This window comes from Molossus molossus, unplaced genomic scaffold (assembly GCF_014108415.1).
Source record: "Molossus molossus isolate mMolMol1 unplaced genomic scaffold, mMolMol1.p scaffold_m16_p_4, whole genome shotgun sequence".
Lineage (NCBI taxonomy): Eukaryota > Metazoa > Chordata > Mammalia > Chiroptera > Molossidae > Molossus > Molossus molossus.
The window spans coordinates 39,472,153-39,488,697 of record NW_023425377.1 but is presented as its reverse complement, the minus strand read 5'-3'; the positions used below and the strand labels follow the sequence as shown (position 1 = coordinate 39,488,697).

The following is a 16,545-nucleotide window of genomic DNA, read 5'->3' as shown; positions in this document are numbered from 1 at the left end:
GTAGAGGTACACCCCTCGATAACCTGGTTCCTTGGCGAGGCTGGAGAAGGCTCAGCCAAACATATTACTTCTTCTTTGGCTTTAGTATGACTACTGACTGGTTAAGTCAGACATTCAGTCACACTCTTATTTGACTAAATGAGTAGTTTGACTTCATTTTGTCCTTTTTTGTTAACGACAGATAATTTGAAGGTTTTTTTTTGGTAGTTGACCCTATCTCAAGTCAGATAAATTAAACATCTTGTTTTTATACTTATAAAAGTATCTGCATTCTGTATTTTTTTACTGTTGGGAGAATGTGCTCATTTGTTACATATACTAGAAAGTTACACTTTTAGAGAAAAATTACAAAGCACAGATAAATATAAACAAACAGGAAAAAGAATCACCTACAACCTCACACTATCAACATTTTGACATGTTTCCTGCCAAGTTTTTTTCTATCCTTTTTTGTACAGTTGAGATAATTTTGAATCTTGTTTTTTTTGTTTGTTTAATTTTTTTTTTTTATTAGAGAGAGAGAGAGAGAGAGAGAGAGAGAGACCGACTTGTTGTTCCACTTATTTATGCATTCATTGGTTGATTCTTTTGATTTTTGTATGTGACCTGACCATGGATTAAACCCATAACCTTGGTGTATCAGGATGATGCTCTAACCAATTGAGCTACCCAGCTAGGGCTTTTTTGTGTGTGTTTTGTTATCCAGTGGATCATAAACATTTTTCTAAATCATGAAAAATACGTAGACATATTTTAGTGTCTGTATAATATTCCATGAGATGGATATGCTGTAATTTACTTAACCAGTCTTTTTTGTTAGACTTTTAAATTGTTTCCAAGTTCTTACTACTGTAAATAATGCTGGGATAAACACACTTGGCCCAAGTCACTGTTTGCATTTCAGACTGTATTCTTTTGGGGTAGATTCCATGGGTCAGAGGATATGAACAGTTCTAAGGCTTTTCAGAAAAGTGTCAGTTTACATTCCCCTGGCAGTTTATGAGAATGCTCCATCACACTGCACTCTTGCCAGCATTAAATATTATATTTAAGTCTTTGCTAATTTTATAAGCAAAGAGAATAGTTTTACTTAATCCATCCCCTGATTAGTAGTGCCGCTGAATATTTTAGGGCAAGTTCATTGTCATTTGTATTTCTTTCATAAATTCGACTGTGTTTGCCCCCCCCACTTTGTATTTTTCCTTAGAGTATTTAGTTTTTCATCATTGACTTGGAACCACTTGTCTGGGTGATTATTTGTTTTCCTTACTACACTGACGATATTTAGTTTTGCTCACATTTTGTCTCCTGTGCCCACAGTAATGCCTGGCATGTAGTAGTCACTCAATAAAAATTTGTCAAATGAATAAATGAAGATGATGCTTTGTTTTGCTTGAGAAGGCACGGTAACCATTCCGTTTCAGAGGTCTAGAAAGAACTGAGAAACTGAGTGAGGACAGATCCACTCAGTGATCATCATACATATTTCAGTGGTCATTTAGTATTTCATTGTAATTTTAAAGTATATAAACTTATATCCACAGAAGGAGGAGACCCTAGTCTCTACAAAAAGGTATGCATTCTTTGGGGATCTAGCTCTGTTGTGAAGTAATCATACCTCTTATTCAATTTTTTGACAGGAGGAAAGATACTCAATGTCAGGCATTTGTGAAGAGAGTCATCATGAGTCGTCTTTTTAGGATAATTATGATTAGTACCATCTCAACAAATGCCTTTTTTGTGGTATTGTGGACTGATTATAAAACAAGGTACAACCTGTTCAGACTTTTACAGGTAAGCAGACAAAAAGACTCATTTTTTTTTTATCTGTTTTAAGGCATTCAAGAAAATTTTCTGTAGAAAAATTCTAAGGGCTTTTAAAATATGCTCTAAAATATGGGAAAATGGTGGCAGCAGTGGCAGTGGTGACATGGTTTCTTCATTTCTCTGAATCCCCTCTTAAAAAATATAGAGCAAACAAGCAAAAGCAAAACCCACGGGTAGCATTTGCATCAAAACTAGTTAACAAGGTATACTTTCAAAGAGCCACAACTACTTAATACAGTATCCTTAGAAAGAATCAACTTGTTACATACAGGGAATCCTCAATGAGATTAGTAACTGAATTCTCAGAAACTAGAGGACAGAAGGCAGTGAAATGACATACTTAAAGTAGTGAAGGAAAAATATTGTCAATTAAGAATTTTATATCCAGCCCTGGCTGGTTTGGTTCAGCGGTTAGAGCATCGGCCCGTGGTCCAGAGAGACCCGGGTTCGGTTCCCGCTAAGGGCACGTATACCTCAGTTGCAGTTTGTCCCCGGCCCTGGTTGGTTGTGCGGGTGGCGACCACTCGATGTGTCCCTTTCACATCGATGTTTCTCTCTCTCTCTTCCTCTCTCTCCCTCCCACTCCACCTGAACAAAAAAATGGGAAAATGTCCTCGGGTGAGGATTAATAAAAAAAAAAAAAAAAAAAAAAAAAAAGAATTTTATATCCAGCAAAACTATCCTTTAAAAATGAAGAAAATAATCAAGGCATTCCAAGATAAACAAAAGCTGAGGGAGTTGCTGCTAATAGACCTGTTCTACAAGAAATGCTAAAGATAGTTCTCTAGGTAGAAATGAAACTAGACAGTAACTTAAGCCATGTGAAGACATAAAGAATGCTGATAAGAGTAATTATATAGGTGAATATAAAAGGCAGTATTATTGTATTTTTGGTATATAACTTTTTTCCCCTACATAGTTTAAAATATAAATGCATAAAACAACAGTTATAGGTTGTTTATGTGCACACAGTTATAAAGATATATTTTCTGACAACAAAAACAAAGGTGCAGATGGAGCTGTATAGGGACAGCATTGTTATATACTGCTGATGCCAAAGTTGTATTAGTTAAAAATAGATTGTTATAAATTTGAGAGGTTAATTATAATCCTGAGGGTAACCATCAACAAAATAAAAATATACAGAAAAACAAATGAGAAAGGAATGAAATGGTACACTACCCAAAAAAAATCAAATATAAGAGAAAGCTATAATGGAGGAACTGAGGAACAAAAATAGCAAAAGGGAAGAAATACTTTCTTATCAGTAATTACCTTAAATATAAATGAATTAAACTCTGCAATTAAGACAGAATGGATCATCAAACAGTCCACATATATGTTGTCTACAAGAGATTCACTTGAGATCCAAAGATATAAATAGGTTAAAAATGAAAGAATGAAAAATATTTCATGCAAATAGAAGCCAATAGAGCTGGGTTGGCTGTATACTAACATTAGACAAAATAGACATTAAGGTAAAAACTCTTATAAGAGGCAGAGAAGAATATTGTATATTGAAAAGGGTAAATTTATCAAGAAGATACAAGTTTTTCTCAAGTACATATAGGGGATGTGAGGGCGATCTGGCTGCGACATTTGTCACCCCATTGATCGCCAGGGTTGATTCGGCTGATCTGGCTGGTTAGGCGGGTGTCCCCCTCCTCCCTCAACCGATCCATGTTCGTCCCTCCCGAAGCTGCGCGCTCGGTCGAAGAGGACGACCTTTCCCCCAGAGGAGAGGACCGGTCTTCGGTCAAGGGTATACGAGTAGCTGCGCTCCCCTGCTAGAACCTCCAAACAAGCTCTCAAGGTCAAGTACATATAGGGAATTCTTCAGTATAGACCATATGTAGGCCATAAAACAAGTTTATTTTTTTTCTAAAATATTTTTTTCTTTATTGATTTTAGACAGAGAGGGAGAAGGAGAAAGAGAAACATCAATGAGAGAGAAAATCAATTGGCTGCCTCCTCATGCCTCCCGATTTCCCCCCACTGGGGACTGAGCCCACAACCTGGGCATGAGCCCTGACCAGGAATCAAACCTATGACCTCTTGGTACATGGGTCGATGCTGAACCACTGAGCCACACTGGCCAGGCTCACAAAACAAGTTTCAATAAATTAAAAAATATTAAAATCATATAAAGTATCTTTTCTTACAATGGGATGAAACTAAAACTCAATAACAGCAGGAAACTGGAAATTAAAAAAAAAATGTTTTTAGGCCCTGGCCAGTTTGGCTCATCGGTTAGAGCGTTGGCCTACAGTCCAGAGAGACCCAGGTTCCGTTCCCGCTAAAGGCTTGTACCTCAGTTGCGGTTTGTCCCTGGCCCTGGTTGGGTCGTGTGGGTGGCAAACACATCAGTGTGTCCCTTTCATGTCGATGTTTCTCTCTCTCCCTCCCTCCCTCCCACTCTGTCTGAACAAAAAATGGAAAAATGTTCTTGGGTGAGGATTTAAAAAAAAAATGTTTTTAGCCCTGGCTGGTTTGGCTCAGTGGTAAGAGTGTCAGACCATAGACTGAAGAGTCATGGATTTGATTCTGGTCAAGGGCATGCACCTCAGTTGCAGTTTAGTCCCAGGCCCTGGTCAGGGTCATGCAGAGGCAACCAATTGATGTGTCCCTCTCACATCGATGTTTCTCTCTCTCCTTCCCTCCCACTCTATCTGAAGATAAATAGAAAAATAACCTTGGGTGAGGATTAAAAAAGAGAGAGAGAAAAAAATATGTTTTTGTTGAATTTTTAGAGAGAGAGGAAGGGAGAGAGAGATAGAAACATTGATGTGAGAGAGAAACATCAACCAACTGCCTCCTGCATACCCACTGCTGGGGATCAAGTCCTCAACCCCAGCATGTGCCCTGACCAGGAATCCAACCGGGACCATTGTATGTACAAATTAGATAACCTAGATGAAACAAACCGATTACCAAATTGACTCAAGAAGAAAGAGATAACAGACATATTGGAATGGACTTATAATAAGTAAAAAAGATTAAGTCACTAATGAAAAACCTTTGAAAAAGAAATGCCTAGGACCAGATTTCTTGGCTAGTTAATTCTATCTTGCATTTAAAGAAGAATGAACACCAATCCTTCTTAAAGTCTTCTAAAATATAGAAGAGGAGGGAATATTTCTGAATTAATTTTATGAGAATAGCATTATTCTGACACCAAAGACATAATAAAAAACAAAAAACATAAAAGCAACCCACTGCCTTGGCCAGTGTGGCTCAGTTGGCTGAGGTTCACCTGAGCACTGAAAGGTCGCTGGTTTGGTTCCCAGTCAGGGCACATGCCCAGGTTGCGGGCTCCATCCCCAGTGCGTGTGAGTGGCAGCCAATAGATGAATTCTCTCTCGTATATATGTTTCTCTCTTCCTTATCCCTCCTTCCCTTTTTTTCTCTCTAAAAATTTTTAAAAACTATAAACATCCATTATGAATATAAATGCAAAAATCCTTATCAAGATACTAACAAACTGAATCCAGCAGCATACTAGTTTTGTTATTGTTAATTCTCACCCAAGGATATTTTTTCCATTGATTTTTTTTTTTTTTTAGAGAGTGGGAGGGAGGGAATGAGAGAGAGAGAGAAGCATTGATGTGAGAGAGACTCATTAATTAGTTGCCTCCCACACGCACACTGATGGGGCCGGTATCTAACTTGCAACCCAGATATGGGTCCTTGACTGTGAATCGAACTTGAGACCCTTTGGTGAGTGGGCTGATGCTCTAAACACTGGGCCACAGCAGCCAGGACATCCAGCAACATACTTAAAAGGATTATACACCATGACCAAGTGGGATTTATCCCAGATTGCAAGGTTCAATGTAAAAAAATCGATGTAATGTACCAATAGAATGAAGGAAAAAACTCTACATGATTACCTCAGTTGATGCTGAAAAATCCATCACCTTTTGATCCAAAGATACAAATAGGTTGAAAGTGAAAAAATGAAAAGATATTCCATGCAAATAGAAACCAATAAAGAACTATACTAAACAAACAAACAAACAAGTTAAACAAGAACTAGAAGAGAATTCTTTAGCTGGCTAATGGATACTTATGAAAAATTCCATAGCTAACATCATACTTCATGGTGAAAGACAGGAATTTTTTTTCCCTAAGATCAGGAACAAGACAAAAAAACCTCTGCTTTCCCCATTATACCGCATGTACTAGAAGTTCTAATCAGAGCAGTTAGGCAAGGACAAGAAATAGAAGATAAGTAAATTGTAATGGAAAAGCTGAAATTATCTTTATTTGCAGATGATTTGATCTTATATATAGAAAATCTTGAAGAATACACACACACACACACACACACAACTATTAGAGCTATTAAACAAATTCAGCAAAGTTGCAGGATACAAGACCAACAACAAAAATCAGTTATATTTCTGTACACTAACAATGAACAGTCTGAAAAGGAAAGTAAGAAAGTCTATTTACAATAGCGTCCAAAATAATAAAATACTCAGGAACAAGTTTATTCAAGGAGATGAAAGATGTGTATAATGAAAATTATAAAATGTTGCTGAAATAAATTAAATAAGACCTAGATACATGGATTAGAAGACTTAAGACTTAACACTATCCAAAATGAACTACAAATTCAACCCAATTCCTATCAAAAATTTAACAGCCTTTTCAAAAAAGTGAAATTTAAAATCAGGTCCTCAAATTCATAAGGATATGCCAGGGGCCCTGAATGACCAATACAAAATTGAAAATGAAGAACAAAGTTGGAGGACAATGGACACAGATAACAGTGTGGTAGAGGCAGGAGTGGGGAGAAGGGTGTCAATGGGGGAAAAAAGGAGGGACATCTGTAATACTTTCAACAATAAAGGTATGTTTTTAGCCTGGCCAGTTTGGCTCAGTGGTTGGAGCATCAGCCTGCAGACCAGAGAGTCCCGGGTTCAGTTCCCACTAGGGGCACGCACCAAAAAAAAAAGATAAATTTTTTAAAAAGTCCTGTCCCACACCAGACGCCCCACTCAGGGTTCCAGTGCCAGGAAGAGAATCCCCATCACTTCTGGCTGAAAAAACCAGCGGGAACTGAGGCTCAGGGAAGCTGACACGGCTGGAGCCCCAGGCAGCTCCTTAAAGGGCCCGCGCACGGACTTATCGGACTCTCTCCCTCTAAGCTTGGAGGGAAGGCAGCTCGAGGGGCACCCGAGACATACAGGGAAGAACTGAGCTGTTTGGCACTGGAGCGAGGGCTGGAGAGGGGGCTTTCTCCGGGACAAATGTGCTGTAAGAGGCCTTTGTTCCTTTGGTGAGCCCTTCCCGAGGGCGGCAGACAGTCACCATATCTGGGACTCCAGCAACCTGGCTTACACTGGTAGCCCCGCCCTAGTGACTCCCTGAGGCCCCACTCCGCCCCACCCAACTTTCAAGCCCACCCAAGCTGCTGCCACTTGCTTAACCATAGGATTGGCCTGTCTTGGATCCTGCTTCAGGTTTTTCCTAAATTCTTTCAAATGAGCAGCATCTGGTCTCAGCGAGCCCCATACCTCTCATTAAGTAATACACTGAAACAAACACAGGGAGGCAGCCAAAATGAGGAGACAAAGAAACAGGTCCCAAATGAAAGAACAGAACAAAACCCCAAGAAAAGAACTAAGCGAAATGGAGATAAGCAACCTAACAGATGCTGAGTTCAAAATACCACTTATAAGGATGCTCAGTGAACTTAGTGAGAACCTCAGTGAACTTAGGGAGGGCATCAAAGAGCATAAAAAAGGACCAGTTAGAAATCATGGATGCACTGTTAGAATTGAAGGAGGCATTAACTGAAATAAAGAATAATTTACACAGCTTCAATAATAGAGTATGTAAATCCAAGGAGCAAACCATCGATTTGGAATATAAGGAAGCAAAAAATGCCCAATCAGAACAGCAAAAAGAAAAAAAGAATCCAAAAAAATGAGGATAGTGTAAGGAGCCTCTGGGACAACTTCAAGTGTGCCAACATACGCATCTTGGGGATGCCAGAAGCAGAAGAGAGACAACAAGAAATCGAAAAGCTGTTTGAAACAATAATGGCAGAAAACTTTCCTAACTTGGTGAAGGAAACAGACATACAAGTCCGGGAAGCACAGAGAGTCCCAAACAAGATGAACCCCAAGAGGCCCACACCAAGACACATCATCATCCAAATGCAAAAGGTTCAAGACAAAGAGAGAATCTTAAAAGCAGCAAGAGAAAGGCAGCTAGTTACCTACAAGGGAGTTCCCATTAGGCTGTCAGCTGATTTCTCAAAAGAAACTTTGCAGGCCAGAAGGGAGTGGCAAGAAATATTCAGAGTGATGAAAAGCAAGAACCTACAACCAAGATTACTCTATCCTGCAAAGCTGTCATTTAGAATCGATGGCTGTATAAAGACTTTCCCAGACAAGAAAAAGTTAAAGGAGTTCATCACCACCAAACCGTTATTATATGAAATGTTGAAGGGTCGTTTTGAAGAAAAAGATAAAATATATGAACAAACAAAATGGCAATGAATACATATCTATCAACAATGGAATCTACAAACAAAATGAACAGGTAGAACAGAAACATTCTCATAGATACAGAGAACATTTTGTTGGTTGCCAGTTGGGAAGGGGTTTGGGGGAATGGGTGAAAAAGATGAAGGGATTAAGAAGTACAAATTCATTGCTAGACTGACAAACCTCAAAGGGAAAGGGGTTGGGGGGTGGGAAGAAATAAACCAAAGAACTTATATGCATAACCAATGGACACAGACAATAGTGTGGGAAAAGGCGGGAGGGGGGCGGGAGTGGGGAGGAGGGGGTCAATGGGGGAAAAATGTGGAACATCTGTAATACATTTTACATCCAACAATAAAGATTAAAAAAAAGAAAAGTTGGAGCACTTGCACTTTCTGACTTCAAAACTTAGTACAAAGATAAAGTAATCAAATCAGTATAGTACAGGCATAAGGTAAGACCTAAATCCATGGAATGGAATTGAGATTACAGACATAATTCCAACTGTCTATGCCCAATTGATTATTTTCTTTTAATTCTCACCCAAGGATATTTTTCCATTGATTTTTTTAAGATAGAGTGGGAAGGAGAGAGAAAAGGAGAGAAACATCGATGTGAGGGAGACTCATCACTTGGTTACCTCCCACATGACCCCAACCGAGGCTAGGGATCAAACCCACAACCGAGGTATATGCCCTTGACTGGGAATCAAACACATGATTCTTTGTTCTGCAGGCTGACACTCTAACTGCTGAGCCAAACCAGCCAGGGCCCAATTGATTTTTTTTTTTACAAGGATGCCAAGACCATTTAGTAGGAAGAACAGTCTCTTCATCAAGTAGTGCTGTGACAACTTGATATCCATATAAAAAAGAGTTAAGTTGAAGCCCTGTCTCACACCCTATACAAAAATGAACTCAAAATGGATCAGCATCGTAAATATAAAAGCTAGAACTCTTAAAAGAAAATAAAGGGGTAAATTTCCATGACCGTGGACTTGGCAATAGATTCTTAGACAACAAGAGCACAGGTAACAACAAAAAAAGAGAATTTGGACTTCATCAAAATTAAAAATATTTGTGAATCTAAGGACACTATCAAGAGAGTGAAAAGATAACCCACAGAATGGGGGGGGGTGGTATACTTGCAAATCATATACCTGATAAGGAATTAATGTCCACAATATGTAATGAACTTCCACAATTCAACAATCTAAACAACCCCATTCAAAAAATGGGCAAAGCTACAAGGAACTTTGTGAGAACATCAACACAAAAAAGGACCAGTCAGAAATGAAGGATGCACTAACTGAAATAAATAATACTTTATACTGCAGCAGTTCTCAACCTGTGGGTCATGACCTCTTTGGGGGTCAAACAACCCTTTCACAGGGGTCGCTTAAGACCATCCGAAAACACATATTTCTTTTTTTTTTTTTTTTATCCTCATCCGAGAACATTTTTCCATTTTTTGTTCAGATAGAATGGGAGGGAGAGAGAGGAAGAGAGAGAGAGAGAGAGAAACATCAATGTGAAGGGACACATCGAGTGGCTGCCACCCACACGACCAACCAGGGCCGGCGACAAACTGCAACCGAGGTACATGCCCTTAGCGGGAACCGAACCCGGGACTCTCTGTACCGCAGGCCAACGCTCTAACCGCTGAGCCAAACCGGTCAGGGCGGAAAACACATATTTCTGATGGCGATTCATAACAGTAGCAAAATTACAGTTATGAAGTAGCAATGAAAATAATTGTATGGTTGGGGGTCACTACAACATGAGGAACTGTATTAAAGGGTCACAGCATTAGGAAGGTTGAGAACCACTGCTTAACAGGGAATCAATAGTAGAGTAGGTGAAACCAAGAAGCAAACCATCAATTCACCCAATCATAACAGCAAAAAGAAAAAAGAATGCAAGAAACTGAGGATAGTGTAAGGAGCCTCTGTGACAACTTCAAGTGTACCAACATTCGTATCGTGGGAGTGCCAGAAGGAGAAGAGAGAGAGCAAGAAATTGAAAACCTATTTGAAAAAATAATGACAAAAAACTTTCCTAACTTGGTGAAGGAAACAGACATATAAGTCCAGGAAGCAGAGTCCCAAACAAGATGAACCCAAAGAGGTCCACACCAAGACACATCATCTTCAAATGCAAAAGATTAAAGAGAGAGAGACTCTTTTTTTTTATCCTCACCCCAGGACATTTTTTTTTTTAACTTTGCATTTATCTTCAGATAGAGTGGGAGGGAGAAAAGGAGGAAGAGAGAGTGAGAAACATTGACTGCCACCCACACGACCCCAGCTGGAGCTGGGGACAAACTGCGACTGAAGTACCAGCCCTTAGCGGGAACTGAACCTGGGTCTCTCTGATCTGCGGGCCAAAGCTCTAACCACTGATCCAAACTGGCCAGGGCCAAAGAGAAAAATCTTAAAAGCAGCAAGAGAAAAGCAGGAGCTGCATAAGACTGTCAACTGATTTCTCAAAAGAAACTTTGCAGGCCAGAAAGGAGTGGTAAGAGATATTCAAAATGATGAAAAGCAATGACCTAGAACCCATATTACTTTATCTTGCAAAGCTATCATTTAGAATCGATGGACATATAAAGAGTTTTCCAGACAAGAAATAACTAAAGAAATTCATCACCACCAAACCAGTATTATATGAAATGTTGAAGGGTCTTCTTGAAGGAGGAGAACAAAAATATGAACAATAAAATGGTAATTAAATACATATCTATCAACAACTGAATCTACAAACAAAATGAGTAAGCAGAACAGAAACAGACCTATAAATACAGAAAACTTTTTGTTGCTTGCCAAATGGGAGCGGGCTGCGAGTATGGGTGAAGAAGATGAAGGAATTAAGATATACAAATTGGTTGTTAGACTGATGAACCTCACAGGAAAGGGGGTAGGGAGGGCAGGAAGAGACAAACCAAAGAACTTCTGTGCATATATGCATAACCAATGGACACAAACAATAGGGTGGGGAAAGCAGGAGGGGGGTGAAATGGGGGGAGGAAGGGTCAATGGGGGAAGAAAGGGGGACATCTATAATACATTCAACAGTAAAGATAAGTTAAAAAAACAACAACCCAGAAATATAAAGAAATAAAAGTAAAATAAAACTTCAATTACAAAAAAAAAAAAAAATCAATAAAGAAAAAAGATTAAAAAAAACACAAAACCACAAAAAATGGGCAAAGGACTCGATTAGGCATTTCTCCAGAGAAGATACACAAATTACCCGTAAGCACACAAAAAGGTGTTCAACATCACTAGGCATTAGAATGGGAAATGAAAATCAAAACCACAATGAGATACAACTTTATATCCATTTAGACAGCTAGTATAAAAACAACCATAAAATGGAAAATAATTGTTTGTGTGGATATGGAGAAATTAGGACCCTGTGCATTTCTGGTAGAAATATAAATTGTTTCAGCCACCATAGAAAACATTTTGGCAGTTCCTCAAAAAGTTAAACATAGAATTATCTTATAATCCAGCAATTCCACTTCCAGATGTATATCCAAAATAATTGACAATAGGGACTCTACACCAATACTGTATGCCAATGTTCATAGCAGCATTATTCACAATAGCCTAAAAGTAGAAGCAATCCAAGTGTTTATCAACTGTCGAGTGGATGAAGGAAATGTGATATATGCACAAATTGAATATTATTCAGCCTTAAAAGGAATGAAGATGTGATACATGCTACAATGTGAATGAATCTCAAAAACATTATAAACCAGATACAAAGGGCAAATACTGTATGGTTCTATTTATATGAAATACCTAGAATAAGCAAATTCATACAGATAGAAAGAATAGAGTTTACTAGGAGCAGGGGGGAGAGGAGATAAACAATATTGTTTATTGGGTATAGAATTTCTGTTTGAGGTGATTAAATAGTTCTGGAAATGGATTGTGGTATTGGCTGCACAATACTGTAAATGTACTTAATTCTACCTAAAATAATTGTACATCTAAAATGGTTAAAAATATAAATTTCATGGTATGTATATTTTAACACACACACACACACACACACACACACACACACACGCGGTAGTAAGTATTAAAAACTAACCCTCTACACACCAAATTCTATAGTTTAAAAAGATAAATTTTAGGTGGATTTTTTTTCCTGCTGCCTCTGCAATGAGCACTGGAATTTATAGCCATGTAAATAGGTTTTCAAAAATGGTGGCAGATGGTAAATGTACACAATGAAACACTATGCAGCTATAAGAAAGAAAGATCTCTTATCCTTTGAGATGGCATGGAAGGACCTGGAGAGTATTATGATAAGCAAAACAAGCCAAGCAGAGAAAGACAAATATGACATGATCTCACTTATTTGTGGTATATAATGAATTAAACAAACTGCTGAACAAAATTAATCCAGAGAGATAGAGGTGGAGTACAATCCTCAGAGGAGGGCAGTTTGGGGAGGAGAGTGAAACCACAGAACTTACATGCATGTATGCATGACCAATGAACATAGACAACAAAGCTAGGGATAGGGTGGGGGGGTGTCAATGGGGGAAAAATGGGAAACATCTGTAACAAAAACAAACAAACAAATAAATAAATAGTAAAAAAAAAAAAAAAAAAAATTAGTGGCAGAGTGAATGGAAGCTACAAAGACCATTTCCCAGGACCAAATTGGAATTACACTTAAAGAAAAGTCACCCAGCCGGTGTGGTTTAGTGGATTGAGCCTTGTCCAATGGACTGAGAGGTCCTGGTTTGATTCCTGTTCAGGGCATGTGCCTGAGTGGTGGGCTTGATCTACAGTAGGGGGCATGCACGAGGCAGCCAATTGATGTTTCTCTCTCACATTGATGTTTTTCTATTTGTCTCTTCCTCTCTCTGTAAAAAAAAATAATAAAAATAATAAAAACATATTTAATAAAACAGAAAAGTTGTCTGGAATAATCAACTGAAAAGCAGCTGGAGAGAAATCTTATAACCAGGATGTAAAGAGGAGTGCAAATTGAGACTGGTAGGAGGTGCAGAGAGGTGTAAGAGGGCTGGCTGTGTTTCCACAGGCAGCAGCTGAGGGCTACCTTAGCTGTGAGTTCACTTCTGAGATGTCAGGGGTTTAAACCCCAAGCTGGTTCCCCAGCACAGAGTGGTGGAACAGGAAAAGGTGCCCATACAACACCTGGCTCTGAAAAACACCAGAACAGAGGTTCTGTCCAGCAAGGAGAGGCGCTGGGGACACTGGTATTTTTCTGAAGGGCCAGCACACTAAATTACAGCTACAGCCACTCATCTTGGGCTCTGGCAGAGGGAGGGTGGACTGGACTGAGCTGTGTGAGGAGAGTCAGGGGTTTGTGGTGCTGGGGAGAGAGCTGGGAAGGAGGCCATCAGGAGCCCTATGCTGAGTCATTCCCCATGCTTCAGTAACCATTTTTCTCAGGCAACCCTTTCCCATCAGAGCATCTTTAGCCTAGGGGTGGAGGAAGCAATTGCCCCTCCCTTTGGAATTTAACCCCACCCGGCCATGAGAAGTGCAACCTGAGGCTCATTAACTGCCAGAGACTACCAGCCAGCCAAAAGGCAGAGATGAGTCTCTGAAGGCTTTGAACCTTGGACCTGTCTCTTGGTTGTTGGGTTTCTTGGCTCTGGGAACTGAGCTGTGAAGGTTGAGGCCTGGGTCCCTGTGCTGAGGCATTAACTCATGCTGCAGGAACCATTCTTTTCAAGCAGAGTGGGAAGCTACTGCCTGACCCATAGGAATTTAACCCTGCCCAGCTGGCAGGAGTCAATGCCTATCACAGAACTGTAACTTGAGGCTTATTAACTGTCAGAACTCGAATCTCTGCCTGGCCTATGACTATACCCAGGAAAGTAAGACCAGACATTGGTGTTCAACTTGGTCCTTTTCATACTCATCCAAACCCAGCAGAGGGAGCTGAACAATCTGCAGAACATCAATACCCATAGGGAAATTTTGGCAGGCTCCAAATCCTGCTGAGACAGCCAAAATGGTGAAACAAAGAAACAAATCCCAAAGTACAGAACAAGAGAATACTACAGAAGAAGGGCTAAATGAAATGGACATAAGCAAGTTATCAGATGTAGAGTTCAGAGTAATGATTATGGGGAAGCTTAACATCACGAGTAAAGATAGAGAAACTGAAAATCAACCAATTGGAAATGAAAAACAACCAAGTGGAAATGAAGAATGACATAGCAAAAATAAAGAACACATTCTAAGGAATAACCACCACATTAGAGGAAACTGAGGGTCAGATCAGAGAATTAGAAGACAGGGTAGAAAAAAATCACTCAATCAGAGAAACAGAAAAAATAATTTAAAAACATGAGGACAATTTAAGAGAGCTGTGGGACAACATGAAACATAACATCTGCATCATAGGAGTACTAGAAGAAGAAAGTGAGCAAGGGTTAGAGAATCTATTTGAAGAAATAGTGGCAGAAAATTTTCCTAATTTGGTGAAGGAAAAAGGCATACAAGTTCAGTAAGCACAGAGAGCACTGAGAAAGAAAGACCCAAAGAGGCCCATGCCAAGACAAATCATAATTAAAATGCCAAATTTTAAAGACAAAGAGAGAATCTTAAAGGCAGCGAGAGAAAAGCAACAGGCTACCTACAAAGGAGCCCTTGTAAGGCTGTCAGCTGATTTCTCAATAGAAACACTACAGGCCAGAAGGAAAGGGCATGAAGTATTCAAGGTAATGTAAAACAAGGATCCAAATCTAAGACTACTCTATCCAGCAAGGCTATCATTCAAAATAGAAGGTGAATTAAAGGGCTTCAAAGACCAAAAAAAGGCTAAGGAAATATATTAGCACCAAACCAGCATTGCAAGAAATATTAAAGGGACTGCTGTAATAAGCAGAAGAAATAGAGAAACATAGGCATAATAAATTAAAATGGCAATAAATAAGTACCTCAAATGTAAATGGATTAAATGCTCCAATCAAAAGACACAGAGTAGCTGAATGGATGAGAAAGCATGACCCATAATTATGTTGTCTACAAGAGACCCACCTCACAACAAAAGACTCACAGAAGCTGAAAGTACAGGGATGGAAAAAAATTTACCAAGCAAATGGAAATGAAAAAAAGGCTGGGATAGCAATATTCAATAAAATAGCAATAAAATAGACTTCAAAATGAAGGCCATAACAAGAGACAAAGAAGGCACTACGTAATATTAAAAGGGTCAATTCAATAGGAGGATATAACCCTGGTAAACATATATGCACTCAATGTAGATGCACCAAAACATACTTTAAAACTTCTGGAAGACTTCAAGGGAGAAATTGACAGCAATACAAGCACAGCAGGGGACTTCAACACCCCACTGAAATCACTGGATAGATCCTTTAAACAGAAATTTAACAAGGAGACAAACCCTAAATGACTCACTAGATGAGATGGATTTAATGGATATTTACAGAGAATTACACTCCAAAACTGCAGAATACACATTCTTCCCAAGTGCACATTGGACATTTTCAAAGATAGACCATGTGTTAGGACACAAACTAAGTCTCTACAAGTTCAAGAAGATTGAAATCATATCAAGCATCTTAGATCACAATGGCATGAAACTACAAATTAATTACAATAAAAACACTGAGAAACATTGAAACACATGGAGGCTAAATACATGTTATTAAACAATGAGTGAGTTACCAAGGAGATCAAGGAAGAAATAAAAACTTCCTGGAAATCAATGAAAATGAATACGCAGCGACACAAAATCTATGAAATACAGTGAGAGCAGTCCTCAGAGGGAAGTTCATAGCATTATAGACCAACCTCAAGAAACAAGAAAAATTTCTACTAGAATATCTAATCCTACAACTTAATCAACTAGAAAGTAAACAAAGAGAAAACCCCAGAGCAAATAGAAGGAAAGAAACAATAAAGGTCAGAGCAGAAATAAATGATATAGAGACTAAAAACAAAAAAAAACAAAAAACAATTCAAAAGATCAATGAAACCAAGAGCTGGTTCTTTGAAAAGATAAACAAGATTGATGAATGTTTAGCCAGACTCACCAAGAAACAAAGAGACACCAGGACCCAATTAAACAAAATCAAAAATGAAAAAGGAGAAATAACAACTAACACCACAGAAATACAAAGGATTGTTAGAAAATGCTATGAACAATTATACACCAACAAATTGGACAACTTAGGCTAAATGGACAAATTCCTAGAG

At 38.9% G+C, this 16,545-nt stretch overlaps 1 protein-coding gene across 1 annotated transcript in view; it reads left to right on the top strand.

The window, feature by feature from the left end:
• The window catches only part of CATSPER3 (cation channel sperm associated 3), a 54,471-nt gene that overhangs the window by 230 nt on the left and 37,696 nt on the right, over nucleotides 1–16,545 (top strand). Inside the window, exon 2 of the mRNA XM_036281884.1 lies at nucleotides 1,641–1,794. Within this exon, the coding sequence (XP_036137777.1) occupies nucleotides 1,641–1,794 (154 nt within the window). The remainder of the gene's footprint in view (nucleotides 1–1,640; nucleotides 1,795–16,545) is intronic.